Source organism: Patiria miniata, unplaced genomic scaffold (assembly GCF_015706575.1).
Source record: "Patiria miniata isolate m_02_andy unplaced genomic scaffold, ASM1570657v1 HiC_scaffold_10, whole genome shotgun sequence".
Classification (NCBI taxonomy): Eukaryota; Metazoa; Echinodermata; class Asteroidea; order Valvatida; family Asterinidae; genus Patiria; species Patiria miniata.
Genome location: NW_024037048.1, coordinates 10,119,298 through 10,143,511, shown reverse-complemented (window position 1 = coordinate 10,143,511; position 24,214 = coordinate 10,119,298). Strand labels below are relative to the sequence as shown.

The following is a 24,214-nucleotide window of genomic DNA, read 5'->3' as shown; positions in this document are numbered from 1 at the left end:
CTGCCTTTCGATATTACGTTCCATAAAAACTATACCGGCAGTTTATTTCTGTATCTAGGGCCTACCCTGTCGTCTAATTCGAATTTTGTTCAAGTTATGAATCGATGTTCAAGGGGAAGTTAGGCGCCTTCCCATGTTGTCTCGTTCTGCCTGGGCGTCTTGTCAGGAATTTCCGTCATTTTGTAAGAGATCATGATGGACAAATTATTGTCCCAATGGAAAAAAAACCCTCAATAATTTGATTTGTTCGAAACGGGTCACGTGAGGGGCCAGCTGTGACCCTTAGGGGTCTGTGCAAGATATCTCGCCTACGGCTGTTTCATAACCATGTTAATTAATTATTGACTCCCGACAAAACAAGACTCATTCAGCTATTTTCATTCTTAGAATATGAGGAACGAATATCCCCTAATTGATCACGGAAACAGTCTAGGGCTTGAACAAATCGATAATTTTTTTTTTAATTACACGACCCTGCCCATGGAATTATCTGCCCAAATTCATTTATCACCCCCCCCCCCAAAAAAAGTTGCTGGGCACGTTTTTCTCCAAAGTCTTTTTCGAAAGAGTGTTCATGCAAACATACAAACAAACCCAACAAACAAACAAACAAACAAAACACAAAAATTGTAATTTGCTTTTAAACAATGGCATAGATAACAAGATCCATACAAACAAAGGGTTTTGTGTTGAAATGTAGACCTATACACGACAACGGGCGATGTGTAATAGGGGCCTACACCTTTTTTAATTGTTGCAATAAGTTACTCACAATATACAACTGCCCACAACTTGTCATCTTTTCTGATGTGATCATTGACGCTAATCCGTAATCGCTCAATAATTCGCGATGAACTCACTGTCGCTATAAAAACAATTACGGGAATGGGCGTTTCCGTTTTTCAAGCCAAACTTTTTTGGGTGTGGTGCTTTTTTAGCCTAAGTAGCCACGCGTGCGGTTTATTTTAAGCATCAGTCACCGCGTACGCGCGCGCCCCCATGACCACGCATGCGCAGTAGGACCCCTCGCTGCACTGCATTGTGTGTTGTTGATGCGATGACATGAGTTTAGGTTAAAAAGACTTGGAAAATGAGTGATTCTCCAGCCGAATTCAGAAGGGTTTTGTCCTCGGGTCGAAACTCCAGAGAGCTAGATCGGGATTCTCAGTCGTCTATGGAGGGTGCCGTCATGACGAAGTCCGGAATGAGGGTTTATAAGATTGTTTTGTTGGGCCAAGGCGGCGTGGGCAAAAGTGGTAAGTTTTTGTTGTTCTGTCTGTGTTGTTGCAGCAGTGTTGGTGTTGCATGCAGTTGAAAAATGTCGTCTGCTTTTTATTCCTCGTTTGCTAACATTTTTCACACACTGTCATTATCAGAACTGTTCGAGATTGTGTAGTTTTTATAACAGTGTTTTCCTAGTTCCTCAGTGATATACCCGATTTTATGCAAATCTAAGTTCTGTGGTTGAGTTGTCATCTCTTTTTTTATGAGGGAATGGGTTGAATTTTTTTAGGTCAAACAAAATTGCTAACCGGCAAAATGTATTGCTTTTCTTGAAAATTGAATTTGGAGTCTAACATTACTTTGGAAAATTATCAAGTTGGCCTAGGGCTATGCTGTCTGATTTTTAGTTTTCCGTTATTAGAAGATTCGTTTGAATATCTTTAATGGAAAGAATGTAGGCCAAGCATCCAGACGCCACTTCGTTTGTTTTTTACAAAACTGGAGAGTCAAGAACATTTTTGAAGTATTTTCTAACAAACGTATGTTTCTCAGTTTTAAATTAGATTCGTATCTTTTCAACATTTTGCAATGGCTGACCTTTGTTGAGATGATATGAAGACAAAAGTGGCGTCAGGTTGCAACATTCTTTTCAATTTTATAGCTTTTGTTTCATTGTGACTTTGTCCTAGGTAGGACTAGCACTAGGCCTGTTTGAAAATAACGTTCACTTTTGAAAAATTTACAAACTTTCACCATGATGTTCATTCAGCTCATAACTTCATATTGCTAGTGCCGTAGTGCCGCGGTTCTATTCTAAAGATTGACGGTCGGATAGTTTGCGTTCAGCTGCCATGTTGGAGGTGTGACAAGAGGGCAACAGAAACACGCACCCCAAACATGGCAGCAATGCAACAGCTCTGTCGCCTCGGTTGAATTCACTTTGATCACAGGCGTTGCATAAATACGACCTGAATCAGCGAGCCCAAAAATGTGTCATCGAGGTCCGGCCCTGTTTTGTTTGATTTTTGACAGTTAGCAAATTCCAAACCCTGTCACGTGCAAACAGAATGCCCCGGTCGTGTTCCATGTAAATGACGCAAAAGCGTGGACAAAGTGCAGGATTTTTCGTACTACTGGTATTCTGAGTGGGTTTTTGACTTTTGGACTGTTCAACGTACATGGATTTCAATAGCCAAATATGGCTGTTAAACTGATAAAAAAAAGTTCTTCACCAAATTCCTTAGGATAAGACAGCCCTGGATTTTTGCACTCCAAATTCTGCCAGGTTTGCAGACTTGTTCAATTATTAAATCTTACTCAATCACAGTACATAATGTGCTTCAAATATTGAGGTGTTTTTTTAATAAAAATTAGAAAAACCAAAAAAGAAACAAAATTAGTTGCTTTTTTCTGTACAGTTGAAATTTGAAGTTATTGGAGTTGGCATGCATTATTTTTTCAATTGCACAATAGAAACTGACATTTAGCTTCATCAGAAACTGTTTGAAAATTCAAGTTTGGGAGAAAAAAAATTAATATTGGTTGTATGTGTAATATACATGCAGTTCATGTAAAAACTCCTGCTTGAGAAATGCATTCAATCTCCAAGACATGAACTACATGTCAAGTGAAATCCCTCTATAAGGAAACCCAGCAGGTACAATACAAATCCATTGGGGGGAAAAGTGAAACAATTATTGGTTGTATAAACACTGTCTAGCCAGCTTTCCTACTGTGTTAGGGTATACTATAGAGAGGCCAAGGTTACACAGAACAGTCAAGTACATGGAAGAATGCTTAAGTATAACATCACCGGTAGGATATTGTATGCAAATAATATGGACGATTGTCGACCATATCTAGAGACCAGGTTACCACGAACGGATCTTGGAATACAGGATATGCGTTTAAATTACCCTTTTCGTGAACTGGAAAAGTTATGACCTTTGGTAAACAACCTTGTAAAATTTCACCTCTGTTCAAGAATTAAGCATAATCCCTGAACAGTTGGATAATTGATACATGAACACAGTGCCGAATACGGGCGATTCCCAATAGTGCGCCTCCAAGAGTTTGCAACGCGTTGGCCAATCACAATGCACGAAATCAGTCGACCTTTTCCAAACGCGCATTGGGTCGACAGATTTTGCGCATTGTGATTGGCCAACGCGTTGCAAACTCTTGGAGGCGCACTATTGGGAATCGCCCGTATTGTCCTTGAGTGTCCTGTACATAAAGTATGCATAGAATAATCCGATAATCTTTAGGGATTAGATTTATCTCCCATGTACCTTAAAACAGATTGCAACAGTACAGTTTGGATAATTTGTACGCTTGAAAACAGTCGACATGTGAGGTAGACCAGCATTAATTTGTACCCATTGTATACTTTAACACTCAACAGTGCATGTACATGTACGGTGTACATGTAAACATAACTTTTTTTACATAATTTTATTTAGCCATGCATCATGCGTAACACTTCCCGATGTCCAATTGGCTAACTTCCCCTGTGCTGTATGACAGCGGATCTGGTGCTGTTTACGTTAATCTACACATCCACCGTTCCGTCTACCGGTCTGCGTTCTGTGAGCAGCATTTCCAATCCAAAGCCAATGACCGGGCAAACTTCCTCGCAGCAGAAAAACTCAAGTGACCGACCTGAACACAGAAACTACCCACGCATGTTTACGTGTTTACTCCGAATGCAGCTACACCGCACACACATGTACTGCGGATGACACAGGCGTTTGATTTGAATCATATTTCTCAACACAATCAACAAACCACACTGGGCAAACAATCAACCACACAATAACAGATCTTATTGTTGACGTGTGATTGAATATGAATTCCAATTAAAAATCTGAAAGATTTCTGTTACCGTTTGGGTCAGTGGTGTACATGTATGTTGACCCACAATCATTGATTAAATCTGTCTTTTGAAGTGCATTGGGTGGAGCTGGTTTAGCAGATTAGTGGCCTACCTGGGTCCTTTTGTTGGTGGGTTGCTTTGTGGTTCTGTGCTGCATGACACTGCTACTGGTATGCTGGGCATACTTGTATACCTTGTGGAATAACTTCAAGTCTGCAAAAGAACAAAGCGATCGCCAACCGTTCAGAAGTGCATACATTTTTCCATGTGCACAGTATGTGTACTAGTTGTGTTTAAAAGTAGAGTAAAGTTGCAGCTATCCAAAAAGTAACTGACGAAATTATTGTTGAAAAGAATATTTGGTAATGACACTAAAGTCCCTGTGAAATTATTTTTTTCTGGCATGCTGTCATTTTGAAGAAAACAATAAATGATGGTCGTCTCCAAAGATGCATTTATCTTTTGGAAATTTTTGTTAGTAGTTCGTTCTTAATTTGGCGAAGCCGTGAATGGGTACGTGTAAGCGTTGACACGATGCACACGCACGCGGTTGCTATAATTCATCGGTTCAGTGCGTGACATCGTGTAGCTGCAATCAGCTGAATGAGAACGCGTCCCGGACGCTGATTTCGGGCCCAGTTCAAAACATGACTCGGTAACTTTTGAATTGAAATCAAGATCCTAGAATATTGTTTTCTCGGAATGTACAGCATTCACAGAGCTGAAAATTCATCAGGTTAGTTGTTCAGAACCAGTCTTTAGATTTTGAGCACTTTTGTTGCTTCAGACGAAATAATGCACAAATGACAAATGCTACGCTACCTTTAAATGTACTTTTCTTCACATTGCTACAAGTTTACTTTTTGCACAGAAAAATAAGTAGGGTTCTCTCATGTATATGTGTACATTTACATATAATATAGTTTTCCTTGTAAAACGTTGCTGTAACTAAAAAAAGAAAAGGTTGTACAGCATTTTTATCAGCAGAGAAGTAACAACACAAACAATGCATGTACTAGAATGCCTCTTGCTGTTACCAGGCACAGCAAGGTGAAAAAATAAATACATAAATTGCACATTTCAAAGGGTGCAGCCCCCAGTTCAATACTGGGTATTTACAGAGGGAGTTGCTACAACGAGACCCTTTGTCCCCGTACCGTGAAAGCAGCCCTCCCTAATTTCAACACCAAATCTAGAACGGGAACGTGAATATAAAACCTACATGTTAGGGGGATGCCTGTTATTGATCAGTCACCGTGCAGCACGTACCGGTCTCTTTGTTTGTGTTCCGAGCTCCACCCATGTTTACCTGTGCGCAGCAACACGGTGGGGGTATCGGTTCAGCTGGTAGGCATTGTTGGATTTAATGGATGATTTGCACACTACAATGGGCCTTTGTTCGTTACATTTACTGCATAAAATACATCTGGACTGACACGTAGGCCAAATATGTAGAACGTTACCTGATACCCCTGAACTTTCTATAAGAATATTTGTTTCAAGAAATTTAATATTTTTTTTTCTTCTTCAAATATATGCTGCCTACATTTTAACTGCGGATAACATCAGATTGCAAATTGTTTACCAAAAATTGAGCCATGCATTACATGCATGCTTCATTACTTAAAAAAAAAAAAGAGAAATCATTCACCATTCAAATATCAGTATGTACGTGACCAATTGTAAACAACAAAAAATGTATATTTTACAGATTAAAAACATTTATAACATTCGTGTGTAACATGTAAACGTGAGTAGTTATTGCTGATTTTTTTCTTCGCACATTTACTTCCACATACTTGGCTTCGCATTTTTTTCCTCCGTACATTTGTAGAAAAACATGAACTTGACCAGTTTTTGGCATGCATAAAATCGTACACCTACAATGTATGTCCATGTGCATACGTGTACAAGTGCTCAAGTCGTTTTGGTTGTTTTTGTCCATTTTGTTGTCAAGACGTTTCCCGTCCCCTGGGCAAATGGTCAAAACAAAGGGCTTGTTTTTTTGCGGGTTTTTTTTTTTTTCAGTGTCAACGTGCCGTTTCTCACCTGCGAGAATTTGCTGTCTCATTCCCGGGGGGTATGCGTCCTCTCACAAATTTGATTTACGTGCACGCGCTCTGTGGTAACCACGGCAACGCGAAGTGGCTGTGCGTCATCGCCGATCATTAATTATTTTGGTGTTTTGGTTTGTGTCCAGGGTTCTGTTGTACAAGTTTATTGACTATTTTCCATGTGAGCGTAATGTTCATGAATGTTCGGTACATGTACCGGTATGTTTGCAATTTAGCTCACCTGAATACTGTGTGGACAATTTTTTTTCTCCCTTATTCGAGCTTGGAATTTACATGTAGTATTCATATAATAGGAAGTTCAGCTTTTGCCCACTTCCTTTTATTGTTCTATGAATTCCTAGTTCACAAAAAAATAAAACCACAAAACAAAAAACACCCTACACCAACTCTATAACTTGTCAATGTCATGTACAATGTATATTAAAAGTAACCTAAATAATTGACTGTTTGAAATATTAAATATGCTTGAAAAATTTACCATGTGCATACATAAAAAAGAAATATACAAATGTAGTTTGGTTCCTTGCTCTGTGGTTGTCTGTGTGGGAATGTTGTACATTTAAGCAATTTAAGTGTTACTAAAAAAAAAAAATTGCACATAGTACATGTTGTTGAACTTGAAGAGATTTTTATTTAAAGTGAAGACATGGGTTTTTCGATCTTGCTAAACGCAGACGTGTAAACATTTTGTTTTTAATTTACTGTGCGTCTTTTGCTTCTCTTTAATTCCTTACTAAGTGGAATTACTCAAGTTACTGTGTAGTGTACAAAATGCATGTTTGCGCAATAAATTTGTAATGTTAGCCTACTAATTCATAATATGTTTGACTAAGTTAATTTATAGCCCAAAAAACCCCCAGCTTTTTGTTGAAAGCAACATGGCTCTTATTGTGTTACAGGCTTTGCTGTACATCTAAATGTACACGTGTACATGTACATGTACATTCTGTGCATATATTCCATGCATGTTATGTGCACAAGTAGCGTCAAACCCTGCATCATAAAAATGTACATTGTACATGTACTCAACAGTCCAGCCAGCATTTCTACAGACCTGGGAGGAGGTCGGGTCAAGGCTATTTATAGAATCCAATCATCCCTACACAATGGGGCTGCACAGCTAATGTGCTGTCTCAACAATGGTGCTTTGTTTCGGTTACAGCCCGATGTGTATTCTACCAAAGGGAGATAATTATTTCTGTGGATTTTGGTTGTGTGTATTCTAGTCTTTGTTTGATTAATGTCCGCGATCGTAAATTTAGAGAGCTGTACATATCAAAACTGATCTGATATTATATGTATACAGTTTATAAGTGACAAAGAAAACTTGATCAAAATTCAAAAGGCAACAGAAGATTTTAAAAAAACCTCTTAGATTTTATTTTTCTGTCAAAAAGTGATAAATCCTCCGAATTTGCCATATTTTTCTGCTTGATCGTTTCCTACATGTATATTTGACGTTTATTTTTCAAGCCGCAGTTTTCTTCATTGGAGGGAGAGGTTTCATGACTGCTATTGTCGGGATTTTATAATTTGACATTTCATCACACACAAAATGCTTAACGGTCACTGTCGAACCATCTTGTGGCTGACATTTCAAGCACTGTTGATAAATTACATTTTTAAAAGTCGAATGAACAAATATTTTGTTAGTGGACCGGCAGTTATTTATAACAAAAAGATGTTGAAAGCCACAGACCATTTAGCTTGCTATTTTCCACCTTTTTTTATTTGTTCCTGTTTTCTTGTCTCTCCCACAGCTTTGACGCTACAGTTTGTGACGCACAGTTTTCTCGAGTATCATGATCCCACGATAGGTAAGCTGAAAAACTAACCCACGTCATATCCGACGCCTGGCGTTAAAAAGCCCCGAGACCCTACACTGCGGTAGATAGCAGTTGACGACTTGACGTCATCTACTGGTTGACAGAAAAAAATGGGGAGTGATTGCAAATTAAGCATGGGGTAATTAGGGTCCTGTAAGACAGTGTGGTCACTTAGGCATGCAATTATATGCACATAGTTCACGGCAGAGTGACGGATCGGGTGGAATAATTGACAGGGGATTACTTGTGTTTGTTAATCATTGACGTCATCTACTTGTTGAAACGAAAAAAGGGGTTGCTGATTGCGGGTAACCAGTTGCTGAACCATCAGAATAATTAACGTCAACTGGTATTGCGCCTGAAAGCTAGTGTACTAAACGGCTAAATGCACTGACTTTGAATCACTGACGTCATCTACCGGTACTTGTCCAAAAATTGGAAATTATGAGATAAATAAAACTTGATGCACTGATTTAAATAAATCAGCATGTTTGTTTTGTTTTGTTTTTTATCTTTTGAAAGGCAGCTTTTGTAAACAGAATCACATTTAAAAGATTTTTTCGCAAAAAAAATCAATTTAAAAAAAAAATTAACCAAAAATTACAAAACAACAAATTTAAATTCTTTTCAACTATGTCATTCTACACTACAAATGTTAAAGGGAATATACAACATTTGCAAACATCGAAAAATAAAATTACCAAGTTTTTACGAAATACCTTAATAGGATGTTGGTAAATGACAGTCTAAAGCATCCTGTAAAATTATGGCACCTGGTATACTGTCATTTTCAAGAAAAGTGGTATTTTTGTATCAATTTCCAACGCTGATCGGCCGATCAGCGTTGGAAACAACTGGCTTTTTTTTCAAATACTGGCCCCAATTGACCATTGCACTTGTTTGCAATCGATTACAAATCTATGAACGGGTACGAGCCAGCTAGACTGGTTCCCTGACCTTACAATTCCCCAATGTATGTAAACTGCTCTGTTTCTTCTTATATGGAGTCAGGGAACCAGACTACAGGAAAATGATCGTTTTTCTTGGTTTTTATAGCATTTTCGAACCCAAAACCTCCAAAAAGTCAGTGTAACTATATTTGCTTTATATTTCCAACCCCCCAATTCCATCCATTTCTGAAAATTACAGCAAAAGCAAATGATGTATATTCCCTTTAAGAGATGGGTGAGTAATTACAACAGGGAAGCCCACAATTTTTGGAATGATAAAATATGAGTCAACTCGTGGCTGCAAGAACTCGTACAAAAGTCTTTAAAAACTATGACAAATCCACACAAAAACCACAAAGAAAGAAAAAATTATAACCAGTTAGCCTTGCATTGAATCTCCCCCTTAATATATCCCATTCGTCTATTGATTGCAGTTGTACCTGTTCATGTAGGTGTTCTGAGGTTCTTTGTCCCTTGCAGATAAACTGCCATTATGCATATGCGCTGAATCGGTTATTTAAAACCTTTCAATCGTCCTTCAATGTGTAGGTGTTGTAAGGTAATGCATTGATAACTACACTGTGACTACCTGCACAGGAATTTTAGAAATTCGACATTGCTGCATTCGTATTTCAATTAGAGATGGATTAAATAATGAATGGCGGTTCCCTGAGTATATTTTTAATGGCTAAAGGCATTTGACTTGTCAGGATTTTCAGTAAAAATGTCCTGCTATCTGTCATGCTTTATTTAATATCCGCAAAGAATTTATTTCTGATCATCCAATAAATTACAAAGAATTTATTTTCATTCGTTGATTTTTTTTTACCACAAGGATATTCCGTCATCCAAAATTGATTTGAAAATAAGTTATTTGGAGATTTGGGAATAGTTTCTGTTTGAACATTTATTTTGGTTTTGAGGAAAACATTTAAATGGGGAACTTTTTTGGGTATTTCTGGAGCAGGGGACGTATCCTGTATCCTAGTTTATCCAGAGGATCTGGGGGGAGAAGGAACCGCAGAATGAATCAGAGGAACAGTTACTACCCCTGGGGTATTCTGTGTCACCCATCCCCTACCCCCTCCCCCCTTCCCCCATGATGGTACTTTGCTGCTTGTACTGTCTGGGCCGTCAGCATATAAAAAAAAAACTCCTTCCTTGTCGAGGATAAAACTCTAGTGACTATTTGCTGGAGAATGCTCACAAATGAGCTGATTTGTTTCAATTTTTGTTTTACTTTCGCTTTCAAAGGAATCATTTTGAAATCAGTTTACGCTCAATAAACTGAAATTTGTGTCTTTGATTGTTGCTCGTTTTAAAGACAAGCTGGGTTGGAAATGTATCATGGTGATTAAATTTAGTCATAATTTTTTTGATGGTAATGTGATACATGAAATAGCGGTAGTGTCCCCCTTGGCACGTTTAGTGCACGGAGAATTTGAGGCTGTATTAAAAATAGCATGCAGCTCACTTAGCTAGACGTCCTAAGAGCATTTTTAAATATTTTTTGTTCACCTTGCAAAGTATGAGCGCTGGAAAAGGGGGGGGGGGGGGGGTTAGGGGGTAGAGGTTCCTGACAAAGTTCCCCTATTGAGTCAGGATACATCAGGGAAGAGTGATGGACTGCCTATGGTGGCCCCGAGTTGCGGATATCCGCCCCAAGTTGATGCGAAAATGCGCTAAAGCGGCGCGCCCTTCCGTTGACGTCACGCACGTGGCGCGGTCAGTCTGGCAAGGGGAAAGCCGTGAGCGTGAGGAACACAAAGAAGGGAGAAACAGACGCGGTTTGTCAGAACGAGTTCTTAGTCGAAAGTCCTGGAGGGGTGGACCGCGATTACGGGAACAGGAACTTTTAAGAATAACAGGGAGACGGATGTTGAGGGAGAAATGAAGGGTTGTGGGGAGCCAGTCGATGACAGACTTCATCTTTTGAGATTGTAGAACTTGAATCAATTAGAATATGACTTGAGTCATTTTTGTCAGTTAGTCGCTAGTGCTCCCGTCCTCATGAATGTATCAAACACCTAGGGAATAAGTCAGTTTTCCAGGGGGAAACCATCTTAAAAGCTCTAACTGAAAATTCCGCCAAGATTCTGCTCAGAAGGTGGGGTTTTTTTTGCTTCTTTTTAGATGCCCTACTTGGCTGGTTGCCAGTACAATCCCAAGTTAAAAGATGTGCTTAGAATAATGCCTAAAGTGATTCGGGGGAAAATGGTGTCAACAAAAGCAAAATATCTAAAACTAAACGCACCCGAGGCTGTGAAAGTTAAGATTTATCATGTTTTGATGTTGCTCTGCATGTGCCAACAATCTTACTCCGTTATCGACATCCCCGCATCTCTCTCTGTCCCCCCAGGGTTTTTACCAAAATGACCACATCGCTCTTCCATCTCGGCGAGAAACAGGAGGACCTCCTTGAGTGTATCATTGTCTCTCGCGTTACATCTTCACCGTTCGTCAATCTAGTCACTTAAAGGCACTCTGACGTCAACCCGTCTTCTTAACGGACGTCATCGCTCCTTTTTTATCCCCTCATGACAAGATCTTCGTTGAGAGTGGGGTTTTTGAGTTCTTATCTCGGTATCTAGTCACTAATCATTTAGGTCATTAATTGTCTTCGTTTCAGTTTGATGTCGGCCGTGATTGTCCTCGTTTCGGTTACATACACACCTGTACGTGTGTGCATTGCCCATTAAGTTCGTACTTACCTCCCTAGTACTGTGATACAATCAATACACGCTCCTCGCACATCGTACGTCAGTTGTTTTGTTTGATCATGCAGATGTTATGATGAGAAACCCTCAAGGATGTTGCTCGCATCCTTGTTATCGCTACTCCTCAGCCATCTATCTTGTGAAATTCTTGTGAAATGAGGGAAAACAGAAAAACACCGCTGACATTTTGGGATGCATTCTTTGCTATAAATAGTTCACTTGAAATGTCATCAACATACATAGTGCCTAGGGGAAAAACAACCAAGTTACGGTGCCAACCAGTTTAGTTGTTTTATTAAAAATTTGGCAAAATATTTGTCTCCTGGAGATTTTCCGAGAATGAGAGTTTCAGTTCAATCAATGTGCTTTTTTAACGAGGGAAAACAACAGATCCACTTATTTTGTGCAGTATTATCAAAATACACATATTGCTGCAAATTTCACAAACAATATAGATCTACATTAAAGTAGATACTGAGTAAAAGTACATAGGTTCACCTTTGATTTTTTTTTCACTAGCCAGCCGGACTAGTGAACCAGACTCTTATCTAGTCTGTGGGCAATGGAATTGTTCCTCTTTTTTTTTGCACCAGAATGTCATAAACAACAATGTGCATACATGTATACGTACAGAGACTGTGTCCTGTACTTTTTGGGGTACTTTTATGGATACAAAACGCAGTGCCAGGCCATGTTCTTCCTTTAATTTCTACACTGGACATGCTGGAGATCTCGGCACAAGATTCAGCGGTGCAACGTCATGAAACAATCCGAATGCGCGCATCAGTATTACATTTTTCGCTGAGACCCGCTTTTAACAAAAAACGCAGCGTGGAAAAGTTGCATGCCTTACATGTATTTCGCCAGGCGGACTACTGTACTTACAAATGTAGAGGACGGTTTTGACTAGTTTGCCGCTGTTTTTACTCGCATTTGGCTATCAGACTACCGCTAAGGTCGATCCCTAAAGCCTGTATTTTTTGTTACACTTCAAATACTACTAAGGGTAGCTCATTGTCAGTGCGTTTATAATAGAAATTATTTAAACGACAAACACATTTGTCATCAAAACGCAAGTAAAAAACAGAGCCGAAATTGCAAGGATTTGCAAAGCAGTAAAATATCGGTTGCAAAACAAACTCTAAAGAAGACCAGTCATAGCAAATAATATACATTTTGCTAACCTTGCTTGGCTAAGCAAGTTCATTCTATGCTTAACGAAATTCTAAGCTTCAGCAGATTCTTTGAATTAACCTGAAAGCCAAAGAGTTAGCAGGGTTTTATGATAAATCGGTATTTTTCTCTTGATATTTTTCCTGTCTGCAGAGGATGCATATCAGCAGCAAGCTGTGATTGATGGAGAGGTTGGGTTGTTGGACATACTGGATACAGCGGGACAAGTGAGTACCGAATCATTCCACCCCCTTTCTCTAAGCCCCTCCCCCGCCACACCCCTTCAATCAGTGGGAAACCTGTGATGGATCACAAGTCCAGTCACAAGTAACAGGGGATGAACAATGACAAAAGAATGCCTTTGTCACCATTATTTGAAAAGCTTGTGACTTGACTTAGGAGGACTTGTGACAGACGTGTGATTGACTTGTGATGGACTTGTGATGGACTTGTGATTGACTTGTGATGACTTGTGATGACTTGTGATGACTTGTGGTGACTTGTGATTGACTTGTGATTGACTTGTGATTGACTTGTGATTGACTTGTGATGACTTGTGATGAATTGTGATGACTTGTGATGGACTTGTGATGACTTGTGATTAACTTGTGATGACTTGTGATTAACTTGTGATGATTTGGGATGACTTGGGATTGACTTGTGTTTGACTTGTGATGACTTGTGATGACTTGTGATGACTTGTGATGGCTTGTGATGACTTGTGATGACTTGTGTTTGACTTGTGATGACTTGTGTTTGACTTGTGATGGACTTGTGATGGACTTGTGATTCATGACACATACCTTGGCTACAATACTGCCTTCTGTCCGTAGTCTGTTAAAGAACATGCACGTTTCCGAGCCAGCAAGGCTTTGGTGTCAACAAGTTAATACTACATGTACATTTGTAAGCGTTCATTTAGAGTAGTACAAAAATTATGTACATTTTATGCAGGTACCCAAATGCTGGAAAATACTACGAGTGCTGTGATCACTAAAACTACATTGAATGCTGAAGTACATAAGTACAGTTTACTTTTAGTACTAGTATTTTGTAGCTTTAGGTGAGGGTAGGGATAGAGTTGATGTTGTGATGCGTTACTCATTTTGTTTGAGCTCTACATGTACACATGTGCATGTAGATTGGAGTTTTTAAGTAGGGGGGGGGGCTACAGTTCTGTAAATGTTCCCTTCGTTTAACGGGTGGGCTTTCCTGAGAATCTGTTACAGTTGAGCAAAATTTTCAAGTGCCCTACAGTTTCCAACAATTTCAAAACTTATCCCCTTGTCAAATAATGGTAGAGTCCTACTATGTTGGTTGGGAGCCCCGCCTGAAAAGCGGTCACACAGGTTTTTTGCCCGATTGTAAAAGAAGTTAAATTGAATTGAACATTTTGTCAATTAACTCCTGTGTAAAAAACTGGAAAACCTGGCCCAACATTAGGCGAATAACAGAAAGAAAGTTTGTGAGAGTCGATCTGGGTGTAGCGAACTATCGACGGACTATCTTTCCAATTGAATACGATAACAAGTGGTGCGCAAACGGTGAAAGTTCCCTGAATAACAGGAACACATACAGTACAATGCGGTCTGGGTTTTAATTTTTCTCACAAGGTGGCCAAAGTGAATATTTGTGTGGCTACGCCCTTGTGAATCTGATGAGCAAACTGCAATAACAAAGTTTGTTATTTCGCAAGGAACGATTGTAATATGGTTGAAGATTTTTTTTTTTTTTAAGGGCGATATGTGGGTCAGTGTTTGAGGGGAATCTGACGGGATGTACGTGGGGATGTGGTTAGATTCCCCTGGGGTGGAAAAAGGTGTTATTGTGAAGATTATAGAAGTTCATAGGATTTCGCAAACAAGTTATCAGCAGTTGTATCGTACGGTATAAACTGATTTGTCAACTGATAGGCAATGTTCTACAAATACATTGTATTACTTATTGTAAGTTAGGCCAAAAAAAATATTAGTTCTGCTTCCGGTTACCCTACCTACCCTATTTTGACAGCCTTGACTCTAATTTTTCTTTTGGATAAAAAAGAGGGGGGAAAAACCCCAAACCCATAAATTACTACCTTTTACCCTCAACTACACATTTACATATGATCAACACAAAAGAAATTGCCCCCCCCCCCCGCAAAAAAAGAATTTCCTACCTACATGTACCTACCGGTACTCTATTTTCAAATGCCATGTAATCGGAAGCAGAACTTTTTGGGGGGTGGGGGGCCTACCATACTTTAAAATTAAATACAAAATGTACGACTTCCTGACTTTACGGACCAAACAGTTTTCGTGTTTGATATTCAAATTTTAAGCGGAAAACAAAAAACAAAAACAAAAAAACACACATAAACGTGTATACCGGTACATGTAGCCAGGGATCACGCCCACAGTCACGATGCTAGCAATATTAGCAAACATGGGAAAATAGTTTAAAAAAAACAACTTTTTGATTCGGGGGCAGGAATTCCCCCCAAAAGTCCCCATTAAAAGTGTTCTGTGAGCAACGTATGTGCAGATTCGGTATAACATTCAGATAAAGAGTTTGGCTAAACTTGCTATCTTGTTTACAAAACTCGTTACAAAAGTTGAAAAGAGTGGCACCCTCAAAAAACAAAAACAGAAAAAGGGTGGCGGCCTGTTTACACCTTGAAAGGATTTGTAGCGAGATTTTCGACTCTTTAAGAGATGTGTAATAGGGAGGAGGGGGAAATGAAAGTGACTTTTCAACAAGCTCTTGATTAAATTTACCAATCGTCGTGATGCCGGATGTATTTTGTCTGGTCTTGCGGTGGGTGGCCCCAGTGTCGGTCCCAATTAAAGACAGGGGTGTAATTGACGGTGCGAAACAGCTGACAGGAATGATCCGATTATTCAGAGGGCAGCGACGCGAAGAGGCTTCAACGCCCTAAAATGAAACACGGGAAAACCTGGTGAAATGAAGATGGCAGGAAACGACATAATTATTTCTACCTAATGATTGTGATACAAAGCAGGACTAAACAAAACAAAACAAAAACAACCAAAAACCACCAGAAAATGACACTTTAAATGCAAAAATTGGCAGTTTCGGTTTTGAACGTTTCAACCGATCCTATGTACATGTAGGATCTTTTGAAATGCTCAAAAACGAAACTGCCAAAATTTGTAAGAAATAGCGTACTTGATTCTAAGGGAATAATAGTATGAAACATCTTTTGGAATCGTTAAGCCTCGAGTATGGTGTCATTTAAAAAAAAAAAAAGAGGAATTTTGTGTCAGTACTGACACTGGTTTGAGCCTTACAGTCGCTGACAACAAACCTGTTTCTCAAATACTACATCAGTTACATGAAACCAGCTGATGACTTCCTGTCTCACAACAGAACCAGCACTTGGGCACTCCCTGTGCCCTATGGGTTCTGTAAACGACGTAATCCGTGAACTGCACGTGAAAAAAACAGCAGTTTTTTGGTTTGTTTTGCAGCACCAATGCACAGAAAACATTTAACAGCTAGTTTAAGTCAACATTAAAAAAATGTCTGTGTAAAGTTTGGCAATTTGGTCATGCTCTCAGTTCTGCTTGCTAGACCTGTCAAGTAAACAGGGATTTATATCTGAACATTTAGGTCTACGTTTGTTTATGATCAAGCATGCATGTTACAACTCCCCCCTTCCTTGCCAGGCCCGCCCTTCCCCAAGATGAACAAGTGTAGGCAGGCCTTTCCTAATTCCTTAAGCAATCAGTCCATTTCCACAGGTGATTTCACATCCTTTCCGTGGCAACTAAACTCCACCCAAACTTGGCACGCTTGTCTTTATCGTCCCCGCTTTACGTTGATTGCCTGCACACGCAACGCTTGTGTACTGCACACAGGTGATTCAACGCTTCTAATAGGTTAACCGTTTCTAAGTCCACTTTGATGGTTACACCTGTGGAAGTAATTAGTGATTCACAGGACTTTAGAAGTCTGTATAAAAACAATACAGTAACATGTACATGTTTATGACAAAGACCTTGACTTTCTTAACTGAAGTACACGACACTGTTTTCAGCTATAAGTAAGTTTGAGATTGGCTACTACTGTACAGAATTTATTTTTAAACATTCTTGTGACTACAGTGGAACGCCGCTATAACGAACATCGTGGGATCCACAGAAAATGTTTGTAATATAGCGATCGTTCGGTATAGCGATTGTAAGCTGCCGGTGCTCCGGTACTGACTTTTCAATAACTGGCGCCCTTCATAACTTCACCCTGCACACCCTGGTAGTTACTGAAAGACAACTTCGAACACGTGCCGACTATTGAATTATGTAATAACACAGTTTCAAGCTTACGACCTACATCGATGTGTGGCTTTCCCCTTTGATGCCTTGGGGAAATAATAGCCACTTGTCGCTCTTCTGTTGACGGTTTTCAACAACAATGTTCGGTCGGTTTTGTACACAAAAATCGGGAGCCAAGGACAACGTTCGGTAAAGCCGAATGTTCGGTGTAGCAGTGTTCGGTATAGCGACGTTCCACTGTATTACAAAATTCAATTCTTAGTGACGCTTGGGCTTCTGCCTAAAGATGATATCACCGTTACGCTCATGAATATGGAGATTTGAATGGGCGTGAACAAATCGGAAAGTTCGTAAAATGTAACCCAATTCTAGAATGGGAATACAAAGATTGAAAGGGTGAACTGGCACACACACAAAAAGTGTATCTCCAGAAGTTGAACAACCAAACTTCTTGGAGAGTTTTGCCACAAAATTCTTGCATAACGCAAATATCCAACTCTTCACAGTTAACCAGTTGTAATTTGGACTGGTACCTGTAGGCTGTAGAACACCAACCCTCATGTGATAGTGAACATGGTGAAGGTGCCAGGAAAGTATTGCCCTGAATCCATGAAATAATGCATAGTTACTGGTACATGTACGATGCTGTAGGTGCTTGAGTTTACCTGATTTTGGGGTCGTTAAACATTTGTACACCTTGTATTACAGTACATAACATCAAAATTGTACCGCATACTCCAGTACGACAGCAGACCTACATGTAGTGGGGCAGGGAGCATTTCCATTCATTTCCGTTGAACAACCGACGCAATCAAGGTGTCACTTATTCACCTTTCACTACTCACTCAAATTAATTGATGTCTTTTGTGGTTTGGCAGGGCAGGGTGATAAACCAACCTATAGAAGGATTAGGAACATTGAGGTTCTTGCCACGTACTGGGCGTGTCATTGATTACAATGTCTGATTCATAAATATAAATCGTACCTAAAACCTGGATGACAACACAGTTTGAAACCTCGTGTGACGGCTAAAAATAAAAATTAATTGTGTTAAGGCATTTTTGTCTCTAGAGGCAGTTTTGTGTTGAATTTCATCTTCTTCACGAACGAGATTTGTCAGGATGGTTTTGGTCAGGATGTTTCCTGATTTTAGGATTTTTAAAGAATCACTTTTAAAAATGTAAGCCTCCTGAAGTTTTACTGTAAAGGTTATGTACATGTACACTGTATAGTAAACAGTTGTACAAAATGTACATAATGATACATAAAGATATATAAAATGACATTATAGTAAGAGAAAACATCAATTTAGCACAGTACGCATTCCACATTTTGCATTGCCCAATTTTTCTCAAACTCCATTTTTGATAAAAGCTACCCCGTACTGAATACCAGCTTCCCCCCCCCCCCCAAAAAAGACAAAATGTACGCCCAGTCTGTGCCGTCGGACTCCACGATAGAAAGAAATTTATTGGCGAGCTTATGAGCTTATCCAATTTCAGTCTCGTTAAACCCAGGGATTTACCAATTAATTCTTTTATTTTTTGGTTTGGTTTGAGGCGATAAAGGGGTGGGGACGCAAACCCCACCACCCCTGGGGAGGGTTGTTCCCCCTGGGTGGTGAGTGACTCACACGACGTCATTGGCAGGAGAAGGGATGTTTGGTGATTCCCTGCCACCCTCGGGAGAGGGGTCTAAACTTAGTGACCTTATGACCCCGCTCATGCGTGGCAAACCGGTCGGGGTTGAATGCGACTTCGGGGATAGAAGCACGTGTTGATTTTGTGTAACCTTTACATTTGATCCCTCGTTTCTCCGAGATTGGTCCGAGTATCCCCCAACCCAAGAAGAGCAGAAAACCCTCTCAAGTCTCAACCCGTATGGTCACAGGTTTAACCGCTATCTTCAACCATCTCATGCAAACCAAGACATTGTCTTGCTCTCTCAAGACCACAGCTCGTTACTCATGCTCACCAGAGAGCAGTGGCCCATTGTTTTATCGACGGACCAATATGTGACAGATTGGTTTTAAACGAGAGCATGCCACATGCGTGCCCAGATTGGAACAAAAGCGTTAAAGTCAACTGCATTTCTGTCAGAGTTTGGCCAATGCCCTTCCTCCCCTGTATCCTGGGCCCGAGGCTATCGGCTCCGCCTTCTCATCAGTCATACGGCCTTGCCCTAGCCGCACGTGTTCAAAACCATTGTTTTGTCATTCCAGTCACGCCTCAGTCATCCATTAACCGCCCGTCAAACTTGTTCTCTTTTCGCAGGCGGAGTTTACAGCCATGCGAGACCAGTACATGCGAGGCGGCGAGGGTTTCATCATCTGCTACTCCATCACCGACCGCCGCAGTTTCCTGGAAGCGTCGGAGTTCAAGAAAGTCATCGAGCGCGTGCGGAACACCGATGAGGTGCCCGTCGTTCTGGTCGGCAACAAGTACGACTTGGAGCACAAACGCGCGGTGAGTGACAGCGCATCCCGTTTTGATCTAGGTCGTGCATGGACGCGGGAATTTTTTTTTTCGTGGACCCAAGATGCGCAACCAGCAAATCGGCACGAACATGCACTCGACAGATGTCACCTTTCATTCAAGGAACATGCATTAGTGTTATTTGCGGAGACCACTTACTGGCACGGTTCGGTGGAATTCAAGTCATGAGTCATTTAACCACTTACATCCCCTCCGAATATGAAACAAAGCAGAGAAAAAGAGCGACCTTTTAAGACTCTCGAAAAGCTTTCTCCAAAATTCACAGAATGAAAACTGTGTCCTGAAGGCACATGTGCTAATTTTGGACATTTATATAATTGAAAATCCGCTCACATGTGTCCCTAAAAGCACACCCACGCAGAATCAGATAACCACAGCTAGGTTCCTATTGCAGAGAGCACCTTTGGGTATTGAAAAGGGGGCAACACTGTTTTACAAGTCCTTTTTTTAACAGAATTTAGCTTTTAAAGCAAGCTTATGTGTTTTGTGTAGCTGGCTTACAGATAAAAGTCACTTTTCAGAGCCTGACAAAGTCAATTAGATGTATTCTATATTGATATATTCAAATTTTACTTACTTTGCATATCTGAATATTCAATGAATGTTCCTTGGTATCTTTATTCTAGGTCACGACAGAGGAAGGCCAGGCCTTAGCCCGGGAATTCAGCTGCCCGTTTTTCGAGACCTCCGCAGCCTTGCGGCATTTTGTGGACGACGTCTTCTACACGTTGGTCCGAGAGATTCGAATGAAGGAGAAGAACGACATTCTCGCCCTGGAGAAGAGGTTTAAGAAGAAGGACAAGTCTATCAAGCTGCAGAATCTCGTCCGAAAGGTCTTCAGGAAAAAGAGCAACACCACGTTATGAGTCCACCGTCCCTGAGAACAAATTGCGGACAGTTGGTGAATCTTGCCCTGAGACTTTCAAACAATGTGAGTTCTCTTGAACAGCGAGATCACTAGGCCAGAAATTTGCCAGTTCGTGGGTTCCACCCGAAGCGACCCTATCTTCCGCCATTAGCTCTACAAGCAGCTAGCTATCGCACTACACCGTCAATCTGCAGTTCCGTTTTGTAACGTGTAGTTGGAGGCAGTTCTTAAACCAAGGACATGATGTGCTGATCGTGTGTCCTACCCGAGTTGGGAACGCGCGAGATACAAGTTCCAAAATCACCTCCGTGAACTTGCCAGATACAGTGAACAAAAGCAGTTCTTGCACCGTGCAAACGTCTGAACTACATAGACTGAACGTAGCAACTTAGCTGAACCACCGCACCAAACTTGGCCGACATTGAGTCTGTCCTCGTCTTTTATGATAGTCAGAATTTGAGATATTAGTTTCGGCCCCCTCTTTTTTGTATGTGGACATGTCACACTGCTTCACTAGTTATGGTAACTCCAACGGAACTGTTTGCACATTTTGCACTTAAGATGTATTTGCACTTGATTTGCCAATTGTTAACACTCTGTTCACAAAATTCAGTTGAAATGCTAAAATAAGTATCAGCGTTTGTTTACCCGATATTTATCTTTGCACAGCGCGTAGAGTTTTTCAAAAAAAATTGAGTCAGATGCAGGAACATTGATTGCGCAAGCATTGCAATTATAGGGTAAAGTTTATTTGGAACAGAATTATTTATTCTAAGAACCCTGCCAACAATATTCAGATAATCAAGAAAGTTATTTGTTGCTGCCATCTTGGTCTTGTCCCCAGAAGCTTCTGCACAAATGCATATGAACCACATCTGCTTGTCACAGTTACCAGACTAATTTTTCAATAGTCACAAAAATAGGAATTGAACTAAATGGCCACAGAACTTTAATGTCCATTGCTTCTTATGATTCTTTGCAGTTCAAAAAAGTTTCAGGAAGTCTATTTCAAGGAATCTTTTTAACAATTTTAAGTTTGAAATCGTCACAAAACAAACATAAGGCATTCATGCTGCATACATAGTGCTACAGTTGTAACAATTGTACACCATCAAAATCTGCGTTTAGATTTCTAAAAATGTTTAAAAACAAATTGTGAATGGATTTAAATTTGTTTAATGCTGCAGTGAAATTCTGATATTTCGTTTTAAAATGCATAAATTATTTGTTTTCTAGGAATTTTTTTTTAGTGCCAAAATACACTAATTTATTGGAGAAATTGTTTCCCCGGTGATAATGTGGGATGATGTTTGAGTGAAAGTTGGTTTAAAAAAACATTTGGTGAAAAAAACCTGTTTATACCAACATTTTGAAAATGATTCTGTAGTGGTTACCTGAATAAAAATTGCCGGACAAATCTTTTAACATCTCAATGAAAAACCAAAACTGCCTTTGCCTCCCACTTTAATTATAACTCTTCCCAGATTGAAAACAAACTATTTATTAAAAAGAGCTCTCATAAATCTCATAGAATGAAAAGTAGACATTTGTGGGCTGAAATCTAACTGTATCCATTCATATGTCTTTCACATTCAAATATAAAGTTAAGTTGAAAATTGAGAATGTTTTCTTATAATAATGTGAAATGTGGAAAAAGCCATTTCTTTTTATTGGGGTTTCCCCTTTTTTACAAATCGATCTCCCCCAAACAGTTTTTATTTGATGAACTTTATAATAATCAATACTTATTTTAACAAATGCGAGCATTTTTAAAATCTATCTGCCATTTCTTTGCGTATTTGAAGGCCAAAATGTAAAGAATCAACATGACAGCCACTACCATCTATCTCCGATTTAAAGGATTGTACAGTGCACATTATTTTATTATTTAATTATACAAAGTGTGTGAACTTTGTCATTTTTTTTTGTATTTTGTACAGAAAAACAAAACAACTGTATATTAAAATATTTTCTGTCAAATAATGTGTTATATGTGTATAAATGAAACTGTACATAATGTGAATAATACCAAAAAGTAAGAATTGTTAATACAATTGCTGTTTATAGTTAAGATAATTTTCAAGTTCTGTTTTTATCTTAAAATTTGGAAGTTTTAATTCTTGTTTGATGCACTTATATACAGTGTTAATTTCGTTAGTGTTCCCCAATCAAATTTAAATTATATCCAGTTTGTAATATACAGGAAGTTTTTGCGAACAACCCAAACACAATTTGGTCAAGAAATGTGTAATTTAATGAAGAACCATTTTTTATCCTGAAAAAAAGTTCCTTTAATGAAATTTTGTATGCTGATATTATTTTAGAATGGGATTGGAAAATTAAATTCAGATCTCGAAGATAATGGATATGATCCGTCTGGACCTTTGGTTTTTTGTTTCCGTGAATTTCAGTTGTCATGTGACTTGCTTGTTCTGTTTTTGCTTGTGAAGTTGAAGGAGCTATTTTTGTACAAGTAAGAAGAGCCACGGACGAACAGACGGCGAGAAAACAACCAATCGATGCGCACTTCCATAGAAGTAGTACAGGGCGAGTAAAAAAAAAACCCCGAAACCCAAATGTCGGGACCAATATTTGAATAATTTTTAAATGACGTTTTGCCTGTTGCACTTTCAAAATCTAGGATACGAAAGCCCAACGAAAACAATTCACATGTGAATTGTTTTCGTTTTACTGAAAGAACACTTACCTTTTTGTGATCCGTGGACAAAACTTCAAAACGGTGTTTGTGGTCAAAATTCCTTAACTTGAAAAGTACATTATAAATTGGGCTTTCATATCCTAGATTTTGAAAGTGCTGCATAGCATGCAGAACTTCACTAAAACAAAATGGTCCCGACATTTGGGTTTCGGTTTTTGTTGACTCGCCCTTTATACATAGCCACGATCCGTTCATATCTCTGTACTTTCGACATGTTCAAAATCCCAGATGAAGACTTTCATTCGCAGTCCCGAAATTTCTTTGGAAGGGTAGATCTTATATGCCACTGGAAGTTCTTGGATAAACTCTTAATTAAGTACTGAACAAACAGTGCTCGTTAAATTTCGGGACTGTATTTGGAAGGTCTACGTCTCCAACCGGGATTTCAAACTTGTCGAATGTTCAGTGAACGGAGCGTGGCTATGAATATACTAAAGCCACGTTTACGGGTCTAGGTGTAAGCATAAACACCATTAAAATTTATGGCAAACACTATCCCTCGGTTCAACAGTTCAATTGCTTACAATTAACACGCTATATTGTTGATATCGTCCAAATAAAGTTGTAACTGTTTAATAGGCCTACTTGGGATTCATATTAAATTGTGGGATTATACAAATTCGCCGCCGCCTTATCTTGTGCCAAATTTCCGGACACAACCTTTTCCTAAAGCATTATTTCGCAAAGCACGTTTTATCGAGCGGAGCACTAGTATGAGTTCCAAACTCCTCAACTCACGTTTGGAAATTCTTGGTTATGAAGGGAACCATGTCGAAGTGGAAGACTTGTCCATAAATAAAACGAACTTCACAGATATTTCTTTATCTACTTACCCAACGAGTCTCCATTGTCCGTAAGTTAGAAATGCTGTTAACTCTTACAAGACTTGTCCGAAGTCACAAAATACAAAAGCAGCCTGTCTGATCTCTCATATGCACCTGTCATTAAATTCAGTGACCAATCACGCGTCTTTTTTTAACACGCACGCGTTGCGCGTATGCAAATGATTGACGCGCGC

At 39.5% G+C, this 24,214-nt stretch overlaps 1 protein-coding gene across 1 annotated transcript; it reads left to right on the top strand.

Annotated features, from left to right (window-relative positions):
* Positions 1 to 1,017: 1,017 nt before the first annotated feature.
* On the top strand, positions 1,018 to 22,843 carry LOC119737635 (GTP-binding protein Rit1-like). Its single transcript, XM_038212107.1, has 5 exons — positions 1,018 to 1,256; positions 7,935 to 7,991; positions 12,994 to 13,067; positions 19,388 to 19,579; positions 20,236 to 22,843. Exons 1-5 carry the CDS (start codon positions 1,091 to 1,093, stop codon positions 20,473 to 20,475), a joined length of 729 nt encoding a protein of 242 aa, XP_038068035.1. The 5' UTR covers positions 1,018 to 1,090; the 3' UTR covers positions 20,476 to 22,843.
* The last annotated feature ends 1,371 nt before the right edge of the window (positions 22,844 to 24,214 follow it).

Coding starts and splice junctions, on each gene's coding strand:
- LOC119737635 (XM_038212107.1), top strand. CDS start 1,091: ATGAGTGATTCTCCAGCCGAATTCAGAAGGGTTTTGTCCTCGGGTCGA. Junction 1,257..7,934: donor AGGCGGCGTGGGCAAAAGTG/GTAAGTTTTTGT, acceptor TCTCTCCCACAG/CTTTGACGCTACAGTTTGTG. Junction 19,580..20,235: donor ACTTGGAGCACAAACGCGCG/GTGAGTGACAGC, acceptor TCTTTATTCTAG/GTCACGACAGAGGAAGGCCA.